Below are 21,047 nucleotides of genomic sequence, written 5' to 3' on the forward strand. Positions count from 1 at the left end.
TGAGAGTTTCTAAACCCCCAAATCCACTGACTACACTGAACACCCTCATCTCTTCCTAATCTCTCCTGTTGAGGGGGACCGGGGGGGGGGGGGGGGGGGGCAGGCAACGTTGTGGTCTCCACACTTAAGTCACCATGAAATTCTCTGGGCCTCAGCTGGTCAGCATCTTACCATCTAAGTCACCCTTTGGAATCTGTCTGTCCCATTGCTGGTTCTCGTCTAGCTTATCACGTGTAAAACCCTTCCAACTGGCCTCAAATTCTAAGCCTGTGCCTCCCGCATACAGTGTCGACCTCCTATTTAAAACCTTTCAGTGGTGCTTCACTTTGCCTTGAGAAAAAATCCAAATTCTTGAGCAAGGACAATTTACAAGGAGGCCCACACCTCCCTACGGCCTCTGGGCATGCCATTCGCCTGCCACTCTGGCCACTGTCCTCACTCCCTCGAGACTGCAACTACCTTCAGCTCCTGTTCTGCCCGAGCCCTGGCTTCTGTGGAAATGCCTCCCCTCATCCCACCCTCCCTCTGTGCCCGCAAAGCCTCTCCCACCCAACACCAGGGCATTTATCTGTGCACCTGCCCCGCCAGCCAGACCTGCAGCTAACCCTTTCCACCTCTGGGCCTGGAGCTTAGCTCACTGGGCCTAACATCTGACACTGCTCTTGCCCTTGAGAATATCTTCTTGATGCAGGAATCCCCGGCAGGGAAAGAACACGGTCCCCGATTTATATTAAAAGCTCCTTCTCAGAAGTCTGTCCCTCAGAGCAGCCTCCGAATCTCTCAGATTGTAAATGCTCATTTAATTACTCTGATCTCCTCATTTTATCCTGGAGAATCAAAATCCAGGACAGCTACAAGTGCTACCTGCTAATCAAGGTATCAATAGCTCAAAAGATTACTTTTGAGTCTAGGGAATGGCATTTGGGGACAGAGGCCAGGTTAACACTCCCCTTTAAATCCAATAACCCCAGAACCGATGGCTAAGTAGCCGCATACCTAGAAATCCTTCATACTTCTGATCAATGAGAAGTATGCAGGCAAGGAGGACTAAATGAAGCCAGGTGTTCCGGCTCACTTTCACTCACAGAACAGCTTAAACACCTGATAAAAAAATCAGCTCCATGAAGTTCCTGCGCAATATCAAAATCACTTTTCTGACCCCCAAGCATGACCTTGATGACGAGGTATGGAGTAGGGTTTGCCCATGACCTCCCAGTCCTGGAAGTCTGACATTCCACAGTGCGGGCGGTACCCAGGGGCGTGACAGGAGCACAAGGAGGCAGAAGGAAGTCAGGGCAAGTAGGAGAGAAGGGGGAGGGCCAACAATCTACAAGACGAGCAGGCAGAAACACAGGGGGACAGACTGGAGGACGGGAAGGGAGGTCTGAGGGCGGGGAGCAGTGGCCAACCCACGTGCAGTGCTCAGGACAGCCTGGCCCGGGGAGGCAGCAGGAACAGTCAGGGCAGAGGCCCCGCGGTGGGCGGGTGGGGCCCAGACCCGGGTGTCGCAGGTGCAGTGGGGACAGGCTGAGCAGGGGCCTTGTCAGCTACTGTGAAAACCTGCTCGAGGATGGAAGATGCCTTAGAGGACTGGGGCAGGGAGGGTGGGGGGGAATCGAGGGGGGGGCGTCAAGGAAGGGAGGGAATATGAGGATATGTGTATAAAAACAGTTGATTGAACCTGGTGTACCCCCCAAAAAAAATAAAATTAAAAAAAAAAAAAAAAAAAACCTGGGCTTTCGCCTGAGACTGGAAGCCTCATGCAAATCTAAATGTTCCAGATACTTGAACACTCAAACAGAAAGACCTTGAAAAACAGCCCCCCGCAATCCTGCCTGAAGCCTCCAAAGCCCTTTCATCCTGGCTGGTAGAGTCACACATTCAAGTACAAGGGCTGATCATTCCAACACGCTTTACCTGTTGGAACTAACACAGTGGCCAGAAACCACTCAGCAGTGCCCTCTCTACATAAACTGAACAACCTCAGGAAAGGGAAAGCAGATCTACTCCCATTAGCTCTGAACCAGTCACGCAGAACTGAGATACGTTATTCCTCACAGCTCAACACAGTGCCTTGTAAACTTGTCTACGCTTGTTTCTCAGAGCCGCTAGGGAATAGTTCAGGTTCACCGGAGTCTCCCGCCTGGCCTAGGTATCCATCCAGCGCCTTACTTTCTCATGCTTTTCCCTGCTGCTGCTGGTTTGGAGTCACTGTCACAGACTTGCTTCTTCCACTTCTACCCCCATAACCAGGCTTGGGGACACTGTTAGAAGCACACAGCGTTGCTGGGTTACAAATTCCTATCTACTCCCTCAGTGGTAGTCAGATCAGACAGACAGTGACTGTCAGGATAGACACACACAAAAAGGAATCTGCTGTCTGAAAAGCTGAGCCTTAATTTCAAATACCTTATTTTAAAAAAGAGAGTAACTGTTAATATGTATGACATACAACTTCACTGTGTTAAAATAGATTCTTAAATCCAACCAGACAAAATTTCCCATGAAGTCTTATAATTACAGTGGAACACAGTTCAACAAAGGTGTAGTCGAGTTAAGTATGCAGAGAAAATAACCACTGTAAGAAAAAGTACTAACATCTTGATACACCTTCTCCAGGCTAGCAGTGTTTCTGCCAAGGCTGCTGCTGCTGCAGGTCAAGCAGCATTAGAGAAAACACAGCATTAGTGGTTGTCATCAATTATTTTTATTTTGAGATACACTAATATTTTTTTTTACTTTTAGGGGGCAAAAGTAAAAAAAAAAAATTTACTTTATGCATGAAAGCAACACAAAACCAGTGTGTATGTGAGTATGCGAAGGTGCAAATGCACAGCAAAAGGATGGCAGAGCCTGGTAGAGACCCAGCAACCAGCTAGCAGGGCGCGCTGAGGCAGGCGCTGCCAGGGCCCGGGATTGGCAAGGGACCTGCAAGTTTCCCTGCAGAGGCTTCTGTTTTCTTTAACTGATTTTGTCTGTTTACAATAAAGTCTGTACTTGTTAAATTTTAGAAAGAAAAAAATAAACCCCGATAATCGATCAAGTTTGGGAACCAAGGACCTAACCCAAGAAGAAAAAGAAAAATGCTATAGTTGAATATTAAAAGCTATTCGAAAATTTTAAAACTTCAATATTATAATCAGTTTAAAATAGCTCAGAAAGAAAACAAAAAGAACAGAATGTAAAATTTCACTCCTTAATGAAAATAAGCCTAAGCTGTGCTAATACTTCTCAAAATGGTTAATTAAAGCAACACATCCAAACTAAGGCAAAAATGCAATTGTAACAGTATAGTTATTCCTTCTCTACAGTTTAAGAGCACGCCTGTTGCTAGACCTTCCCGGATTAGCACCAGGGTTTCTATCTTAAGTGTCTGGCACACGTTATTTGTGTTCTGGCCATTTTGTGGAATTAGATGTGAAATACTCATTTATAGCATTTTTCCAAACTATTTATAATACTGCTAATAATAACAAAGAAAGCTGACATTGAGAAAAGATGAACAAAAATCTAACCAAGCCAGCATACGATGATAATGCTTAAAAATTCAAAGCATTCTGAAGTTGACCATGTTTTCAACTACTAACACCAGGAAACTGTTGAGACACCATCTCAGCACAGAGAGCACAGCAGCCTCTGCTGTGTGGCTTGGAACAGCTGAGAAACAGGGCAGGCTCCTCTGAGTGTCCTAACAAGCCTCACAGCATCTCGCGGTTTTCTTAACACCTGATGATGCCAACGGACCCCTGCCTTCAAGGCCAAGAGCCGAACACCCAAGCGCACCTCCTCCTGCCCCACCGTCAGGGACACCAGGGCCAGCTTCTGAACAAAAGCCGGTTAATCAACGGGGCCAAGGACATGTCCGCATATCAGGTGAAGGGAGAGCGGGGAGAGGGGGTCAGGAAAGAGTCAGAGAAACGTAAGTAAATGGAAATACAATCAGCAAAGAGAGAAAACAAGCAACACAAAAGGAAAAACCAGAAAGAAAAGGGTGTTTTTTTTTTTTTCCCCAATAAATCAGTGTTTTAAAGAGAATAAGAAAAAAGAAACTTTGGTTTAGTCTGTCATCCAATAAGGTAAGAAAATGTATGTCTAGGCTTGGAATCGTGGCTCAGCAAAGACATGCTGTTCACTATGGCTTTTGAAAGTGATATAAGACTCAAGTTTTCAGGACTAAGGAAACACAGTGAGAAAAACCCCAGCCTCTACTCGTGGAGGGGCAGGGTGGGGTGGCAGGGTTTGGCTTTGGTTGCTCCTCTTGGAGGAGGCAGTAGGGGAGAGTGACTTGCAGGCGGAATGTCCCTGATCAGTAAACCCGACCCCAAGGAGGTCCTCACCAGGCCGTTGGTGTGATTGCACATGTCCCACAGAGGAATCAGCGCCAGGGTCACCCGGGAACCGTCCTCCGTGGGAATCTGGTTTTGTCGAGTCATCACGGAAGAGACTGCCCACCTGTAACAATCAGAAAAGAGGCAAATTACGGCCGGCACACCTCAAAGCCCATCGCAGTCACAACTCCACCAAAACTGAGGGGTGCCTGACCCCCCGCGAACTTTCAGAGCCCTTCCTAAGTCGCAAAAGGTGACGGTTGGCCGCCCTCCCCATCATTTAAAATTAAGTCTAGGGTAGAGAGGAGGGGGGACACAGAAGGCAAAGGGAGCCGGGGAGATTCAGGAGAGAGTGGTGAAGGGAGGGCGGTCCCGGGAGAAGGCGTCCGGGCCTCTCCTCGCGGCTGCGGAGAGACCCACCCCTCTTTAACCCAAGTGCTGACACCGTACCTATTCTGAGCCTCAGTGAAAAGCAAACAGGATAACTCCTTTCGGATCAGAAATCCTCTAAGAACTCTACAAAATGTGAAATGCTATTTTTCATTACGTTGTGCACTGCATTAAATCTTCTTGTTAAAAAAAAAAGTTCCTACTTGAAAGCACCAAAATCGTCTATTTAGAAAGAAAAAATCCTCATGACCACCCCACACTGATGTTAATCTCAAGTATCACTTGGCTACATCAACTAATCCCCACCAATACAGGTTACTGGCAATTTCCACATGGCTATCAAAACGCTGCCACTTGCCCCGGGGTCCAGTGTAACTTCAGAAAGACAATCTCTTTTTTAAGGCTTTAAACGGTCATGCAAGTCCCTTCTTACCCAAGCCCTTCGCACTTCCGAGATCCCAAATTCAGCCAGAAACCACCCTCCAACACATGCCTTGCACACACACCCCATACCCCACACACACCCCACCAGACACACCCCCCCCACACACACACACACACCAACCTGTAGTCCTCATAAGTGAAAGAATCCTTCAAGGGCAGTTTGTGGGCATGAGGATGGGTCTGGGAATCAGAAGTTTTAGAAAGCAGAGGTGAAAAGAGAAAAAGGGAAAACAGAAATCAGTCAGCAGAATTTCATTACTTAGCTGCCTACCAGATCCTAACAAGAGCCAAATGAAGCGGGAGGCGCCTGCCGCGCTTCTGAGGGCTCATGGTGCTGTTATGCTCTCATACATCACTGTCAACTTAATCTGTTGTGCCCAGCAGCCGCCATAAATCTGCTGCTTCATATTTCGATACCAGGACCCACAGACAAGGCACAAAAATAAAATTTAAGGTGGACCAAGTTTACAAAAGGTAGGCACACCCACACCGCGAGTCTCCGATCTACATGGACACCCGGAGCCACCACGTCAGGTGTCCGTCCCGGCCTCCCCCTGCAGCTCTTGCCATAATGTGCTATACGGCCCTTACAGACAGTCCAAATCTTTTCTTATATCAATAAAAGGAACAATTAAAGGCACTCTGATAAATTGAAACTTCTTTCATTTATCTCTGACTTAAGATTGTTTGGAAGGGAATCAACTTGTTACGTGCAAATGACTCATACACATGGCAGATGCAGCTCAAATGCAGAAAATCAAGAAAGCTCCAGTTTTGTGAAATTATGAATTAAATTTTACAAATGAAAGTAACAAAGATAAAATTGAGATCGGCATATGTAAATGTCACTACTTTTTTTTTTCTTCTGGACAAAAGAACATTTGATAAAAATATCCAAAACTTCACACTTGAGAGAAAATTCTCCCACATTCTCCTCTCACATTCTCTCTCCACAACATTCCGCCTCACCTTAGACCTTTGGAGCACTTAAAAAACTTAAACTTTGTCTTAATTAAGGAGTTAAAAGCTGTAACAGGATAATTTTAATCTCCGGCAGATCGCGGTAAGTGATCAAATGAACAAACGGTGATTTCTGAGACACCAGTGCGGCTGGGCTGCACTGCCTGCAGCACTGTGTGTGCACGAAGCCCTGTGCAGTGTATGCAGTTTTCACTCCTGACGCATTAGCATCACAAGTGCACGGCCATTCATCATCGCTCACTGTAATGTACTCGCTGGCACCGTATGCAGGACAGTAGGGGATGAGGTAAAAGTGGCTCAAACCGTAAATCAATTAGAAAACAAAAGCTTGGACTCGGCACGCAGTTTTAGGCAAATTATATATTACAAAAGGCTGCCAATTGGGTGCTGGCTCCCAGGTGCCTGCTTCTCCCCTCTGATCCTATACCCAGTTTTAACCCTTTGGAAGAAAAGTCAACATATGGAAATACAGTCACATAATATGTAAATGTTGTGATAATAAAAATGAAATTAAAGAAGATATAATTTAAGTCAAAATCTAAAATAACCTACTGCCCAGGGGCAGTCTCTAGCTACATTCTCTAGCTAGGAAGATTAGAAAATCCTATCTCTAGTTAAAAAAAAAAAAAAAAAACCCCACACCGTGGTCAAACATAGCAAAGACTCGAGGAGAAGCTTCTTATTGCCTCTTCTTTGTAATGAATGAAATGCAAGCGTGTGTTCTAAGAGTCCTAAAGATGTTTCCCATTTAATTATGGAACTTCACCACAACGGTGCTCAGGTTTTCTCTCATAAAAGTATAAATTCAGCAGATAAGAACTAGCCCTCCACCCAAAACTAATTTGATGCTAAGTACCATAGAAACATTTCAAAACTTTAAAGAAAAGAAACTCTATTGCTAACATTTCCTTTCACTTATAATAAAATGAAGCTTCACATAGTCTGACCTACTGCGAATGTTTCAGAACCCGCCTCTTCTCAAACTCTAGGTGGGAAAGCATTGTTGCTTTTGTTATTTTAAAATGTTTTAAATTCATTTAAACTGTGGAATGCACTAAGGTATTTTGAAAGCTGGTAAATTCCAATGCTAAATCCCCTAAGTATTAAAAATTTGACCCCTCCCCTTCAAAAAGTTTGACTTATCGAATAGGAGAAAAGATGACAATTTTCAAAATTAGAATGCTGAATGTCAAAATGACTTGAGGAAGAACGTTCTAAACACTCAAAGATCTTTATATAGCTTTGGACTCTACGAGAACTCTTCAAACAAGGGCAGTCTCCCCAAGGACCAAAAAGATGGAAAATTAACTCTCCAAAATGTCTTCCTTCCTACTATTTATATACATTTCTTACCAAAAATACAAGTTCACGTTCACAGTCCTGACGAAGTCGTAAAGAAGACACAAGGAAAAAAAATGTGCAAATGCATTTTCTTCAGATTAATTCTGAAGACTATTTTGACTATAGAGTTATGTAATATTTGCAGAATCTGTTAGAAATGGTTGTTCTTATCTGCTTAAAAAAATAAGGTGTGCCCACTGTACGTAATTCTGGTTAAGAAAAAAAGAAAAAAGCTATTCTACCACAGACTCATGCACTTAACAGTTATACTGAAGCGGAATTTGAGGCTATAGAGAAAGGCAAGGAACTTCCATGTCAATGGGGCTCTCACTGCTATGACAGCAGCGCCACCTACTGGCGTCATGGTGGGATAGGCTACAGCTGCAGAGTTCTGAATTATTTCCCAGGGCAAGGCTCCCAGAGCAACTTATCCTAAACCAAAACTGGGTTTATCCACAACGGCTACTGGCTCAGCTTTACTCAAGAGAAATCTGGTATCTTAAAAAAACAAAAACAAAAAAATCTAACCTACCTCTTTAAATTATTTTATAATAGTTTTACAAGGATCTTGAAGTATTCAAATATTGAAATTTTTTGCACGTGAAAAGCATTTAACTTTAAAAACAAGTATTTTCACACTCCCTGAAAAAATAAACAAGAATAAGAAATATGTCTATTCCAAGCACTTTTTAAGCTCCGGACAGAATTTTTTTTTAACACATCAAGCCTTAAGGTTTAAAAATACATTTCCCAAAAATTATAATATTAAGTTCCTAAAAATGTTCTTAGATGAAAGTCATTAAGCTCACACTTCATGGGGAGGATAACTGAACACGCCTCACTTTATAGCGCGAGATCCTATACGGGCTTTATCTCCAACAGAAGACATTCCTAATCTGTACTTTAAAAATAAAAATGTAAATGAAAGCAGAAAACTTACTCGGTGTGGCTAATTAGTTTTAGCTGAGATAGCTGTTTTCCAGACGTAGCTACACATGGGACGAGTGAGGGTCTGTCTGCGGGTGGAGAAAGACGACATTGATGGGGTCTCCTGCGTACCAGTGCCCAAAAGGAGCAGGCCACAGGGTCAGCCAAGCACTGACTGCCTCTCCACTTCTCACCCACCCCACACATACAGGTTTAGAAACTAGCCAGATCTTCTGCAGATTTTTTAAGTGATCGATATTTTCACTTTCTTGTGCATTATAAATATTTGAAGTTGGAGATAAGAACAGTTGCTGTAGATCATAATCAGACTTGAAGCCCTACAGAGCTTACTTTTAAAAGAGGATTCTTGTTTTCTTATGTCAAGCCTGGCAACCAGGGAAGCTCTCTTCCATTCCCTCTTCTATCATAGGAGGTGGGCCAGATGAGACACAGTAATATTGTACCTAGTACAAAATAATCACTATGTTTGGGAAAGATTAATATCTAAAATCGTTTGTTTGGCTTCAATAAAAAGAAGTAATATTGCTAAATATGTAAGTATGACATTTTGAAGAATTTACCATATTGCATGGGTCTGGTAGCTATGCTTAAGGAAATTAAAAACCACTACAGTCAGCATATTTGATCGTTATTAAAGTTCTGTCTTGAACTATCACTCACATAAAACAAAAATAAACCGAGAAGAATTTAAATAAAACCTATGGATTACAAGAGTTTGACGATGAAAAAATGAACAATATTCTGGCTTTAAAAAATTGATTTAGCATGCAGCTTCTCTTCATAGTCCCTTGATAAAAATGAAATCTCCCTAACAAACACTTAATAAAACCTGTCAATATCTCTGGAAAGAAAAATGACACAAATGCATTAAGTATTAAATACCCTTGGAAAAAGTCACATATTCCATGAATTTTTGATGCACTATCTTGACATTAATGTAAAACCTTGATATTTATAATTGACAGATATTTAATAAAGTATAAAAGAAGATGGCTGCTGTGTAGCATGCAAATTTCTCAGGTTGATCAGAAATGAAAGATACAGACATGTACTTAAATTAAATAAACAGTTAATATGTGCCACACGAATCAGCTGCAGTCTTATTTTAAGTTCACACAACAAACCTTTGTGGAGAAGCAAAATAAGCAGAATTCATTATTATGTGAATTCCTAATTCAGAAACATCTAGTATGTGAAACAGCTTAGAAACAGCTCTGCACAGGAACAAAATACATTTGAGTCAAAGTTGTTTCTTGTTTTTAACATTTAACAGTAAACATTTCAAACATGAAATAAAGATAAGCACTTTCATAAATATATGGAGAGGAATTTCCTGAAACAATTCTTTAAAAAAAAATACATTTAACCTAAAGAAAGATTCGAAATCCTCTAAGGAAATTTAAAAAAAAAAAGGATTAAAACACACAAATGGCCTCTAGGACACAAACACTTCTCAAAATCAGATCTTTACTTTCCAAAGAATACTCATTTCTAACCTTGACCAGTTTTTATATGGAAACTGAGTTGAATACATTTAATAACCACCTTCAATGAGGCATTTAAATATATTAAAAGGAAAGTAGCTCAGTTCATAAAAATGACTTCTAAATACTGTATTTTAAAGAATTTACGGCCAGCTATAATATATAATCAATTCTTAATTTGAAAAATATACATGGTAGTTCAGTGACTTATTAATGGCTCTACAGTATCAGGAATGACAAAATATAATTTAGAAGTTGTACCTAGTTTGTTCTGATAAAAAACTATAGGAGCATGCACTTAGAACTTCCTAACTAAAATATGTCAAAGACTGTATGTGGCGTGTGTACTAAAAGGCAGGGGGCAGGGGAGGGGCAGAAGCAAAATTTACACTTAGAACCCCTCCCGCTCCAAAAGCAGGCTGATTAGAAGCAGCACGTCAGGCAGCACTTTCCAGCAGGTCCGTCAACCCTCCTGCTCGTATTTCATGTTCTAAGTGGATATAACACAGTTTAACAGAATGACAAATTGCAAAATATCTATTGAATCTAGAATTTAGTTTTGATGACCATAAATCAGAATCAAAGCACGGTTCGTGCATTTGGCTCTTGAGGGAAAAAAATCAATTTTTAAGACTTTTATTTTTAAACACAGATTACATCCAACTCTTCAGGGAATTTTTCATCATAAAGTTCTTTGAATTCACTCAATACGATCAAATAAATACATCAATACACATTAAATTTAAACTGTTTGCTTTTCCCTTATACTTAAATATAATTTTTATAGCAAATGTGTATTATCTTATAATACAAAAATTTTAATTAAGAAAATGAGATTAGTGGAGAAATATCAACACTGTTCAATAAATTTATAAAATTACTTTAAGATGGAAGAATTGGTTTTTTTCATGGGAACACTGAAATCTATAACCTACATCCAGTTTAGATTAAATTGAAATCTACTGAAACACTGCAAAAGATAGGCCTGTTTAAAAACTTTCTTGGTTACCATGTGTATTCTCTGAAGAGGGCCTATCAGCCATGATCAAATTCAGCCATCATCAATCTACATTTTTGACTGTCAATCATTTGTTCACTCAACAAATATTCACTGACTCAGAAAAAAGTTGAATAGGTTAGGACTAGAAATTCAACAAATACTGTATTTACGGACTGTCTCCAATGCTCTGAGAGGTGCCGTGTGACAGGCAGACATGGTCACCATCCTTGGGGGTGGAGGGTCCTGCCTGGCAGCAGATAAGTGACTTTAAAAGGAAAGGTGATGCCAGAGGTTACAGCCCAGACCCCCTTCTCCAACCACCAGGCTTCTCTGCTCTGTGTCCTCCCAGCCCCAAGCCCTTCTTTCCTACTCTGTGTGTGTGTGCGTGTGTGTGTGTGTACACACATGCACATACGCACATTTTGTTCATGTTTGTTTGCCCAAGGAGGTAACGCGTCCTTTTTGAGCACTAGGGAATCCCCAGTGCCTCACAGGACGCCTCACTCAGAGAAACCCTCTCCCACAGAGAGAGGCAAACACACCCCTTGCCCTCTGCCCTACTGCCCAGTAAAAAGCAGTCATCGTTGGTTTTTGGTTTTGTTTTTTAGAATACATTTGCATCAAAAAAGTGGGCTAGAATTATTTATCATCAGCTTCACAGAATTTTAATTTTCATTTTGGCTACTTTAGATTTCAACCATTCAGGACAGAGACTTTAGATTCTCATTCAATTAATCAAGGTGGCACGACCCGAGCCACCAGTCGCTCATAAGAGGAGAGTATTCTGACCGCCGTTACAAAGCCCATCTCCTTGATCGGGAGGCTGACACTCAGAGATGCATACAAACCTTGTCCCAGAAAAGGAATCACTGTGGCTTGGTACCCAGAAGAGCTCTCCCTATCTCCAGGAGACAGAGACAGAGATTGAGAAACTGAGAGGGAAGGAAGGAGAGAGGGATTAACCATTACTGTTTGCTAAGCACTCTGTGCAAGGAACTCCAGCGAACTTTATGTGTATTATGTAATTTAATCATCCTGCTTCCTATGAAATAGGCACTACTGTTAGGCCCATTCTGTTGCTGCAAAAACTGAGGGACAGAGAAATTAACAGCGTGTAAGGTTATCACCCAGTTCGTAAGTGACAGGGCTGGGATAGCGATCAGGTGACAGTCTTCTGGAGTTTACTGAAAGGCAGAGGATGAGGGATCCCACTTTTATAAAGTAAGCTTAAGTGCTGATACGGTAAACACTTTTTTTCTTGTGGAAATTCTAGCAAAATGCTTGGTAAATATTGCTCTCATTTAAAATTCAGCACAGAGATATTTTAAAGGACATTACAAAGCTTAGAGGCAGGCAATACTAGCAAAACTAAGACTGTGAATGTATTATTTCCAAACCACCAGAAAGGATGCCGTACTTAGTTAAAGTCACTATCTCTAGTCATAAAATCTCAGACCCAGGTGGTAAATTAGAAATCATCTAGCCTGATTTCCCCCTCGTTCTGGACATGAAAGAACCCCGGTCCCAGAAAACACATATGTACCAAACACATGTAGATACCTATACTCTTTTCCTTCAATAAGTTTTAAAACATAGGGGTCATATTTGGAATTCACTTTCTGGTATTTTCTTCATTAGAATTATGTATGCCACACTGGTGTCCCGACAACTTCCAGTACTGCATTATCTGGAATCTGTATCACTTTCATGATAACTCTGAACAGCCTCTAAGACACCCCACAGCTTTATCAATCATTAAACCAGTATTATTTCCAAGTTCTTACACGGGCTCTTTGGCTACTTTCAACTCTCCTAGTTGTCATGTTGTTAGAGAAATGAACTTTGGCCCCTTAAATGTTCTGCCTGTAAGCCTAAAGGAAGCTGAAGAAGTCATGAGTAGCTAGTAAGAAACGAACCCCACGGGTGCACCACAGAATCTGAGAACCCGCATATTTCAGACGTGGGATTCTGATAAAGACGGGCGAAATTCTGATGAAATACATCAATCCTAAGGATTCAGGTGGGTTCCCATAACTGAGCAAGCCTCTGAAACCCCCACATTCTCAGGCACATCATATGAATCCATACATCACATATGCTGCTTTGTCACCAGCTGCCATGAGTTTACTTTGGTAAATCCCAATGATAACAAAATCTAGGGTAAAGGTCCCTGCTGCACACAGCCAGATGCTGGGCACAAGGAGGTGGGTGAGAGCGAGTGGCTGAGATCACAGCACCAAGGTTCAGTGCATCCCCACGACCCCTGCAGGTACTGGGGGCCCCAGAGAGCGTGGACACGGCCATTGGTGAGGGTGCTGGGCCCTCTCCTCCGCAGGCTACTCACATCCCTTCCTTTCCTCTATTCCTTGTGCTTAAACTGTGCTCAAGAGGCACCAATCAAAGAGAAAACCCCCAACACTATTTCTCTGGGTCCTCGTCAGTAGAGCAAAATTACAAAAGTTCCAACCAAGGAGGAGAGGTATAGAGGCCACTGAGCAAGAAGTAACCATGCTTCTCTTGTTCCGTGTCTTGGTACACAGGAAAGCTCTCTGTACCTCCAGGAGAGAGAAAGACAGACAGACTGAGAGAGAAGGAGGGAGGGAGGTAGATATAAAGTCACCCATAAAGGGCTACCGCTCAAAAAAGTGTAGAAAACCTTTTTTGTATCCCCTGAAAAGGGAACTTTCAAACCTATCACCCTGCAATTTGATAAATTAAAAAATTAAACATTTTTGGTAAAAATGCCCCCAACAAAACAGCAGTGAACTGAATTATAGGGCTATAATTGATTAGAGTCACAACAGAATATTATTATAGTAAGTGAAGACAACTCACTTGACTAACCAAATGTAATTTAAAATATCTGTGCCTTTGGGTAAAGTAGCTGAGAGCTTCCTTTTTGATTAAGCAAAATTATTTTATATTCAGCTTCATTTGACAAAAAAAAATTCCCTCTCTCATTTCAAGAGTCCAAAATAGGTACCATAACTCTTTTGAGCACGGTTCTACCAAAAAAAAAAAATTAAAATTAAAAAAGCTGGCACTAAGATGTCACCAGTACTTAATTGGCTATTTCCCTATTGGCATTAAAATTTCTTAGGGAAAAAAAGTCATAAAGAAAAATTCTTCTGTAAAGTTAGAGTCTACCTTGAAACAGAACTGGGTATAAAATGGAGAAGAGGAAAAGGGCCAAACAGTGCAGGATGGTACCAGGCTCTGCCCGGCTTCCATGTCTGCAGACAAGCCAAGTGAGAGCCCAGCAGGACAAGAGAGAAAATGCAAATCTACTTCTTCTTCCACAAAAAATATGCTTTGCCTTATATTTCTTTAATTAAATGCTTTACTGATCAATAGTTATGAGATGGATTTCACTCTCATTTTTATTAGAGAAAACACTGTCTCACTTTCTAAGAATAATACCATTTTGCTGGAGCAGTCAATATCTGGAAACAAATTTTCAGTGAAAGAATAGTTTAATCAGTGCGTAGCTTTTAAGCTCTACCTATAAAACAGGCAATTATCAAATTGTTCGCTTGGAACCAAAAGCAAGAAATCCAATATATCACCTTTTGATATGACTTTTGATTACAGTCACAAATGAGAGAAGATTTTATAACTAGGTTTTGAAAACGAGGTCTAATTCCTAACCCAGAGTCCCGAACGTTGGGGAGCACTTCTATTCAGGGGGGCAGGAATGGCAGTGAGAGACGCCCGGGGAAGATCAGGCGTGAGGGGTCAGCAGGAACGATGGGGAGGGCGAGGAGACAGGGCACCAGAACGGAGGAACTGGGGGCCCCAGGACCCACCAGGGGGCACGTCACTGGCCGGGCAGTGGAGGGCCCAGACCACAGGGGCTCGAAGAACTCTCAAGCGTGGGATATTCTTGGTAAATGCTGCGGTTAAAGATAGAAGGGGACAGGACATTATCTCAAAGGCACAGCGACCTCCTGTACACCCAGGGGCTAAAGCTGGGCAGGAAGGAAAGGATGAGAGAGATGAGTATGGAAAGACGGTGCCCAGAGCAATGACACAGAGCTCCAGGGAGGGGCCCCTAGGCTCGCCTTGGCTGCTGGCCAGCACTCATCCACAGAGGGACCAAGGGAGGTGAAGCCACAAGGAAACTGAGATGGAGACAACAAGAAATAGGAGAAATTTCTGTCACCTGGTCAGAGTTTTCTTTCAGTAACTAGGAATGGGTGAGCCTGGGGGCAGTTCAGGGCTGCAAAGACTCTGAAACAACACCCAGGGAATGAGATGGTCAGTGAGGTGTGATAAGGCATCTCTCTGGCCAGGCTGGGGTTTGGCCCAACTCCGAGTTCACTGTCACGTGGACATGATGCTCCGGGGCCCGGGAGCAGAAGCTGAGAGAGGACGGTGCGGAGGCCGGCGGTCTGCTATACAAGGCAGCACTGCCGCCCTCTTCTCACAGACACGAGACGACAGAGTTTAGATTTAGTCTCAAGCTACTCAGGCTGGGGAAGGCGGTGCAGTGAGAACCTCTTTCTAAACACTTAATGAATCTGCTGCAAAAAGAAAAAAACCTGTTTTCCCATCTGCACTTCCAGACACATATAATAAAGTGACATTTTCCAACATAGGGTTTTCTAGATCATTAGCTTTGTCAATTAAGACTACGCTCGGCAAAATGACCATGGTTTTTTCTAGTCATCTTCTAATTTCTAAAAAAAAGCTGCAAAACCTGAAAGTAATCTTATATATCTCTGAAAAAAATGGGAGTTTTTCAAAAAACGTGGACGTTTCCCCCAATTTTCACAACTAGTATTTGATATTACTTTCCAGATCAGAATGATTTACCTCCCTTCCACTGATTCACTTTGCCAACCCTAAGAGGGTTTAAGATCCCTCTTCCTTCAAACCTTCAGATGACCTCCAGTGACCTCTGCATTTCTAACACGGAAGTCTGTGAAATACCACCTAGCACTTGACTTCACACCATACTGAACTGCTCTTGCATCGCTCCATTCATTCATTCACTCACTCACCCACTCCCTCGTTCAACAAACAGCACAGAGCACCCGCTCTCGAGTGAGATGCTGTGCCAGGGATCAGGGAACAAGTAAGCAAGACGGCTGGGGCTTCCGCCCTCCTGGAGCCTCCTGTCAGCTGGGTGGCGGGTACTAGACACGGTAACGGCCACGGCCACGGCCGGGACAAGAGCAGTTGAGGGGAAGAGCACAGAGCAGGGGGAAGTGGTTGAGCCCAGCACGGGGCAGGTGGCAGGGGGGTCCGGGGAGGGAGGAGGAACGGACAGAGGGAGCCCTGGGCTCTCCTGCTGAACCTGTCAGACACAAGGAGCTGATAAACACAGACTGACTCCGGTTCACTGCTCCTGCCTTCTGCTCCTGCTACCGGTCAGGCCCCGTGGGGGACAATGAGTAAGATGGGTTCCCTACGCACAAGAGTAACGACACCGTCACAGGCCATCCAGATGGGCAAAACACGACGTGTCACGCCAGAATACACGCCGTGTGCTGGAATCACAGAGAAGGGGGTGCAGACGTTGTTGGGAACAGGGAGATCAGACAGTGATCGGGAGGAGGGGGCATGTGAGTCAGGTCTCCAGGTGGGAAGGTACAGTGTCCCAGTCTGAGAGCTCCAGGAACGTCGGTGCAGGAGGAGGAGGGGCTGAGCTGTGCTGGGTGGAAAAGCTCCTGCAGGGAAGCCCTGGTAGGGAAGCAGTGGGGCAAGGCTGGTGGGCACGTGAGCGCCCTGCAGGGGAGGGTGCAGGGCACAGGGCAGCGGCTCTGGAGCGGCCTCTACCATAGGTCAGCTGCCTCATGTGTAAAGGGAAGACAGTGCCCACGCCCTAGGTGTGCTGGCACTTGAGAGGCATCAGCAAGTTAGTGTCCTTCCAGAGGAAGGGACTTAAATTTAGTAGACGTTGGTAAATTAATAGAAATGACTTTTTTTTAATTTTTTTTTTTTCTCAATATTTTGGCTGCACTGCACGGCTTGCAGGTTCTCAGTTCCCCGACCAGGGATCGAACCCAGGCCACTAGGCCACCAGGGAATTCAAGGAGGTCTTCTTTAGGGAAAGTAATCTACCAAAGGATGGACCAAAACAGAGAGCAGAGGAAGTAGAGAGTGTGGGAAGGGAGCTGGGGAAGTTTGTGACTATGGGTCTGAGGTTGCAAGGCCTCAGCCAACCACCAGTGAGAACTGAGTCCCCAAGGAGCAGAATCCTGCCACCAGTCATGAGAGGGAGCTCAGCGCTGGTCCTGCCCCAGCTAAGCCCTCACAGAAGAGCACGCTGACTGCAGCCTGAGAGACACCCCGGCACACAGGACCCGGAGAGGCCATGCCTGGATTCCTGGATTCCCATACCAACCGTCAGGGAATTAGTGTGCGCTGTCTTAAGCCTCTAAAAAAAAAAAACAAAAAAAAAACAAAAAAAAAAACAAAACAACTATGGGCCTGGGGATACTTCTCAAGAAAGGTCACACAAGCACATACACACCTCAACAGTTGGGATGGGCTAGGAGTTGCTACAGTAACAAGTGTCTTCAGTAAATATCAGTGCCTTTCTGCCTTTTAGGAAAGGGGAAATGAACATATTTACCAGAAAAAGGAAGAAGATGCGCAGGATGGGGGGAAAGTGACAGGACAAAGACACACGGACGTTATGTTACCAAGCGCACAGGTAAAAAGGTCGGTCTGCACGAGGAGAGAAAGGTGAAGAAGAAAACGACGGTAAAGAGAAAGGGAAGTTCTGAGAAGGACACAGAGAAGCCACGGAAACTGAAGGTGGACAGAACACCTCAATTCTCTTTGCACTGGAGGCAGGAGGCTGTGTTAGAACAAGGGCAGCTGCGCTGCTTTTCGATCACCATTAACGTGGTGACAGTTTCTCGTCCCCTTTGCCCCTTTTGTGCTCAGCATTTGCCCAGTCACCTGAAAACTAATACTTTATTTCAATCCTAAATGTACAGCTTTTGGAGACATCCGAGTTCTTTGAAACATATGCTATGTACTCTGAACAAAGACACTGGCTAGTTAAGACGTGATAAACAGTTGCTTCTACACTGGCAGTCTCAAACAGGATTAAATCCAATATAGAAACCCATCTGAGTCTCTTTAATTTCCAAAGTTACTTATGAAGAAAATCAGGCAATCTGAAGGCCTCCATAAGGCCCACCTTACATGCTTATGGATTTATTTTCGTCTCTTCAATTCCATACACCTGTTTTGTTCTGTAAAACAGATGAAAATTGTGATGCACAAAGGGAAATGTAAGATATTCTGGATAGGCTCCAACAGCAAGCTCTTTGCTCTTTCAAAGTCCTGTAGTCCAGGACGCTGCTCTCTGGGTGCACTGCATCCAGGCCTCCGTCCAGACCTACGGAACCCGAAACTGGAGCTCGGAAGCGCCATTTTTAACAAGTTTCCAGGTGACTTATGCTGACTTGAGTTGAATCCAGGAACTGGGTATATTGCCAGCTGCCACCAAGGAGGAGACAGTGAAGATCTTTGCTATCTGATTAAACCCCTCCCCACGCCTTGCATGTACATATGCACACACAGATGAAGAGTGGCAAAATGCAGTCTGGGAGAAGCTAAATTTCACACTAGGGTTTTTGGCCCCATCTTTGTCCAGATCTGCCCACATGAGGTTCCGGGTCATTGAAAATTCTGCCAAATGGAACATATAAAACTTTAATTTTCCTCCTTAAGCTACTGTGTATTTTCTAATATTTTCTATTATACGTATGTATGGTTTCTAATTTTAAAAATAATTTCACTTAAAAAAAAAAAAAGTCAAAAAGGCCTCTGACACCAAGGCCACAGACTTAGCCTCATTACTCTTTCCTCTAAAGTAATCTACAGATCTCTAACTCTGGCCATACAACTTTTCCTCAGGACCTCTAACACAGCTTTGGACCTGACCTGCACATAACTGATAAACAATTTGTTCAACACACATTTACCGTGTGCCACCATCAGGCTAGGAGCTGCAGAAACAAAACTGAAGAAAGCCTGTTCTCAATCCTTCAGGGGCTCAAAATGGCCCCATTAAAGAAATTAGTGAAATTAATCAGGTGACTTATTAATGAATGATTAAACATCTGAATCTGCTGAGCAGCGAAGATGCTGGTACAAGCGGCACAGCGGGCTCACGTGTCACACTCCTCCCCCACAGCAGGCCCTCCGTGCCCTCACCCCGGCCTGACTACCTAGCGTGAGGACCACAACCTCTAGGTCAGGAGCTCACCCCCCCAACTCTCAGAGGGCTGCTGCGCATGCGCAGTAAAGGGTCTGACTGGGGCAGGTGCTGCAATGTCATTGTTATCCAAATCAACTCTACGGTAACAATAAAATAATAATGAAAGTGTATAGAGTACCTACTCTGTGCCAAGCACGTAACATGTCCTAGGCGTTTTACAGTATTAACCAATTTAAACCTCACGGGAACCCTGTAAGATAGGTACCACCATCACCTCCATTTTTCACATAAAGAAACTATGCCCCAGAAGAAACGTGCCCAGGTCACCCAGCTGGGAAGTGGAGGCGTTTCCAAATCCCTTCCCCTAACTTCAAGTGCTGCCTCTATATAAACATAACACATATCATAGTAAGAAATTTTTTAAAAAAATCAATTGGGGGGACCCACAAAGTGGGCACCTCCCATCTCTGTGAAGATCTCTACTCACAACGTGCTCTCATGCTTCTCATTCAACCCTCCAGGACCAACACGAGGCAGTGACTGGCACCTCCACTGCCCGATGGGGAAACTGAGGCTAGGTGCCCTGTCACCCCTAGGTTATTCACAGGCAGAGCTGTGACTCAAACCCAGGTGCTGATTCCAGATCAGCACCTTTCTGGCGCACATCATTCACACCAAGGCAGAAAAATGGGAACCAGTGTTGCCCTAAAATAGCAACATGTATTTTTAAGGATTTTAAAGCAAGACCTAAGCATCTAACCCTAGAACAACTGATCCCCATGCCAGGGTCAGTTTCAACAGCAGAGTAATTACCACCCTACAACATATGCTGGACAAGGTGATTTCTCCCCCCATCTGACCACTCAACAGCCATAAACTCTTACATAAAATCATATTTTAACGTAAGAATACTATGAATGTTCTCAACACGACCATTAAACACAGGGAAAAGTTCCCATAACAACGCTTCCGTCCTTGCCATCCTCTGAAGAACAGCTGTCCACATGGTTCAAGGGCATCACTTCGGAAGGTATTTTCTCCTCCTCCTACCAATCCTAAAACATCACAACCTATTTTACTAGGATCTGAATATTTAAGTGGTCAGTTTTGTGGTAGACCTGACAAGTAGAAATACAACTGAAATACAATGGAAAAAGCTAACACATCCCCTTCCGTCTGGCAAATGTCTAATCATCACGCTTACACGCAGATAACGAGGTTATAGCCTAATAAAACTAGCACAACTCAGAGTCAATTTATTTTATGAATTGCATCTTCCGTGCGGGTGTTTTCATTATGGTTGTAACCTGAAAGTTAAAAAACCACAAGAACAGAAACTCTAAATCAAGTCCTTAATAATCGAGTTGGAAGGGGAAAAAACTCTTCAGTTTCTGCACATGCCAGGCCATTTACTTCATGCTTCAAACATTGCCTTTAGACCCCCAAACACTGAAACTTTATTTCTATATGTTAGAATGTTCCATATAAAGCTCCTGAGAATTAATGTACTGAGCTCTGTTTTCAATAGAAGGCTAGGGGCACAGATGTAGAAGAATCAAGATATCTCTCAAGTTCTCATCCCATATACATGAGTTAAAGAGAGATGTCGCATAGGGACTTCCCTGGTGGTCCAGAGGTTAAGAACCTGCCTTCCAATGCAGGGGACACAGGTTCAATCCCTGGTTGGGGAACTAAGATCCCACATGCCGTGGGGCAACTAAGCCCACACACTGAAACTACTGAGCACACGAGCCACAACTCGAGAGAAGCCTGCGAGCTGCAAAGAAGAGCCCGTGCACCACAATGAAAAGATCCCGCGTGCTACGACTAAGACCCCATGCAGCCAAAAATAAAATAAATATTACAGAGAGAGAGAGAGCGAGAGAGAGATGGCTCACAGACTTAAATGTGAAAGGTGAAGCAGTAAAACTTCTAGAAGCAAATGTACA

The 21,047-nt window shown here is 43.5% G+C and overlaps 1 protein-coding gene across 5 annotated transcripts in view; it reads right to left on the reverse strand.

Annotated features, from left to right (window-relative positions):
• The window catches only part of SETD3 (SET domain containing 3, actin N3(tau)-histidine methyltransferase), a 69,135-nt gene that overhangs the window by 8,700 nt on the left and 39,388 nt on the right, over positions 1-21,047 (reverse strand). For all 5 annotated transcript variants that reach the window (XM_057733294.1, XM_057733292.1, XM_057733295.1 and 2 more), the window contains 2 exons: positions 5,284-5,342; positions 4,338-4,452 (listed from right to left, as the gene is read on the reverse strand). In XM_057733294.1, coding sequence (XP_057589277.1) covers positions 4,338-4,452; positions 5,284-5,342 — 174 coding nt within the window. The remainder of the gene's footprint in view (positions 1-4,337; positions 4,453-5,283; positions 5,343-21,047) is intronic.

Source organism: Hippopotamus amphibius, chromosome 4, assembly GCF_030028045.1.
Source record: "Hippopotamus amphibius kiboko isolate mHipAmp2 chromosome 4, mHipAmp2.hap2, whole genome shotgun sequence".
In the NCBI taxonomy this organism is placed as follows: Eukaryota; Metazoa; Chordata; class Mammalia; order Artiodactyla; family Hippopotamidae; genus Hippopotamus; species Hippopotamus amphibius.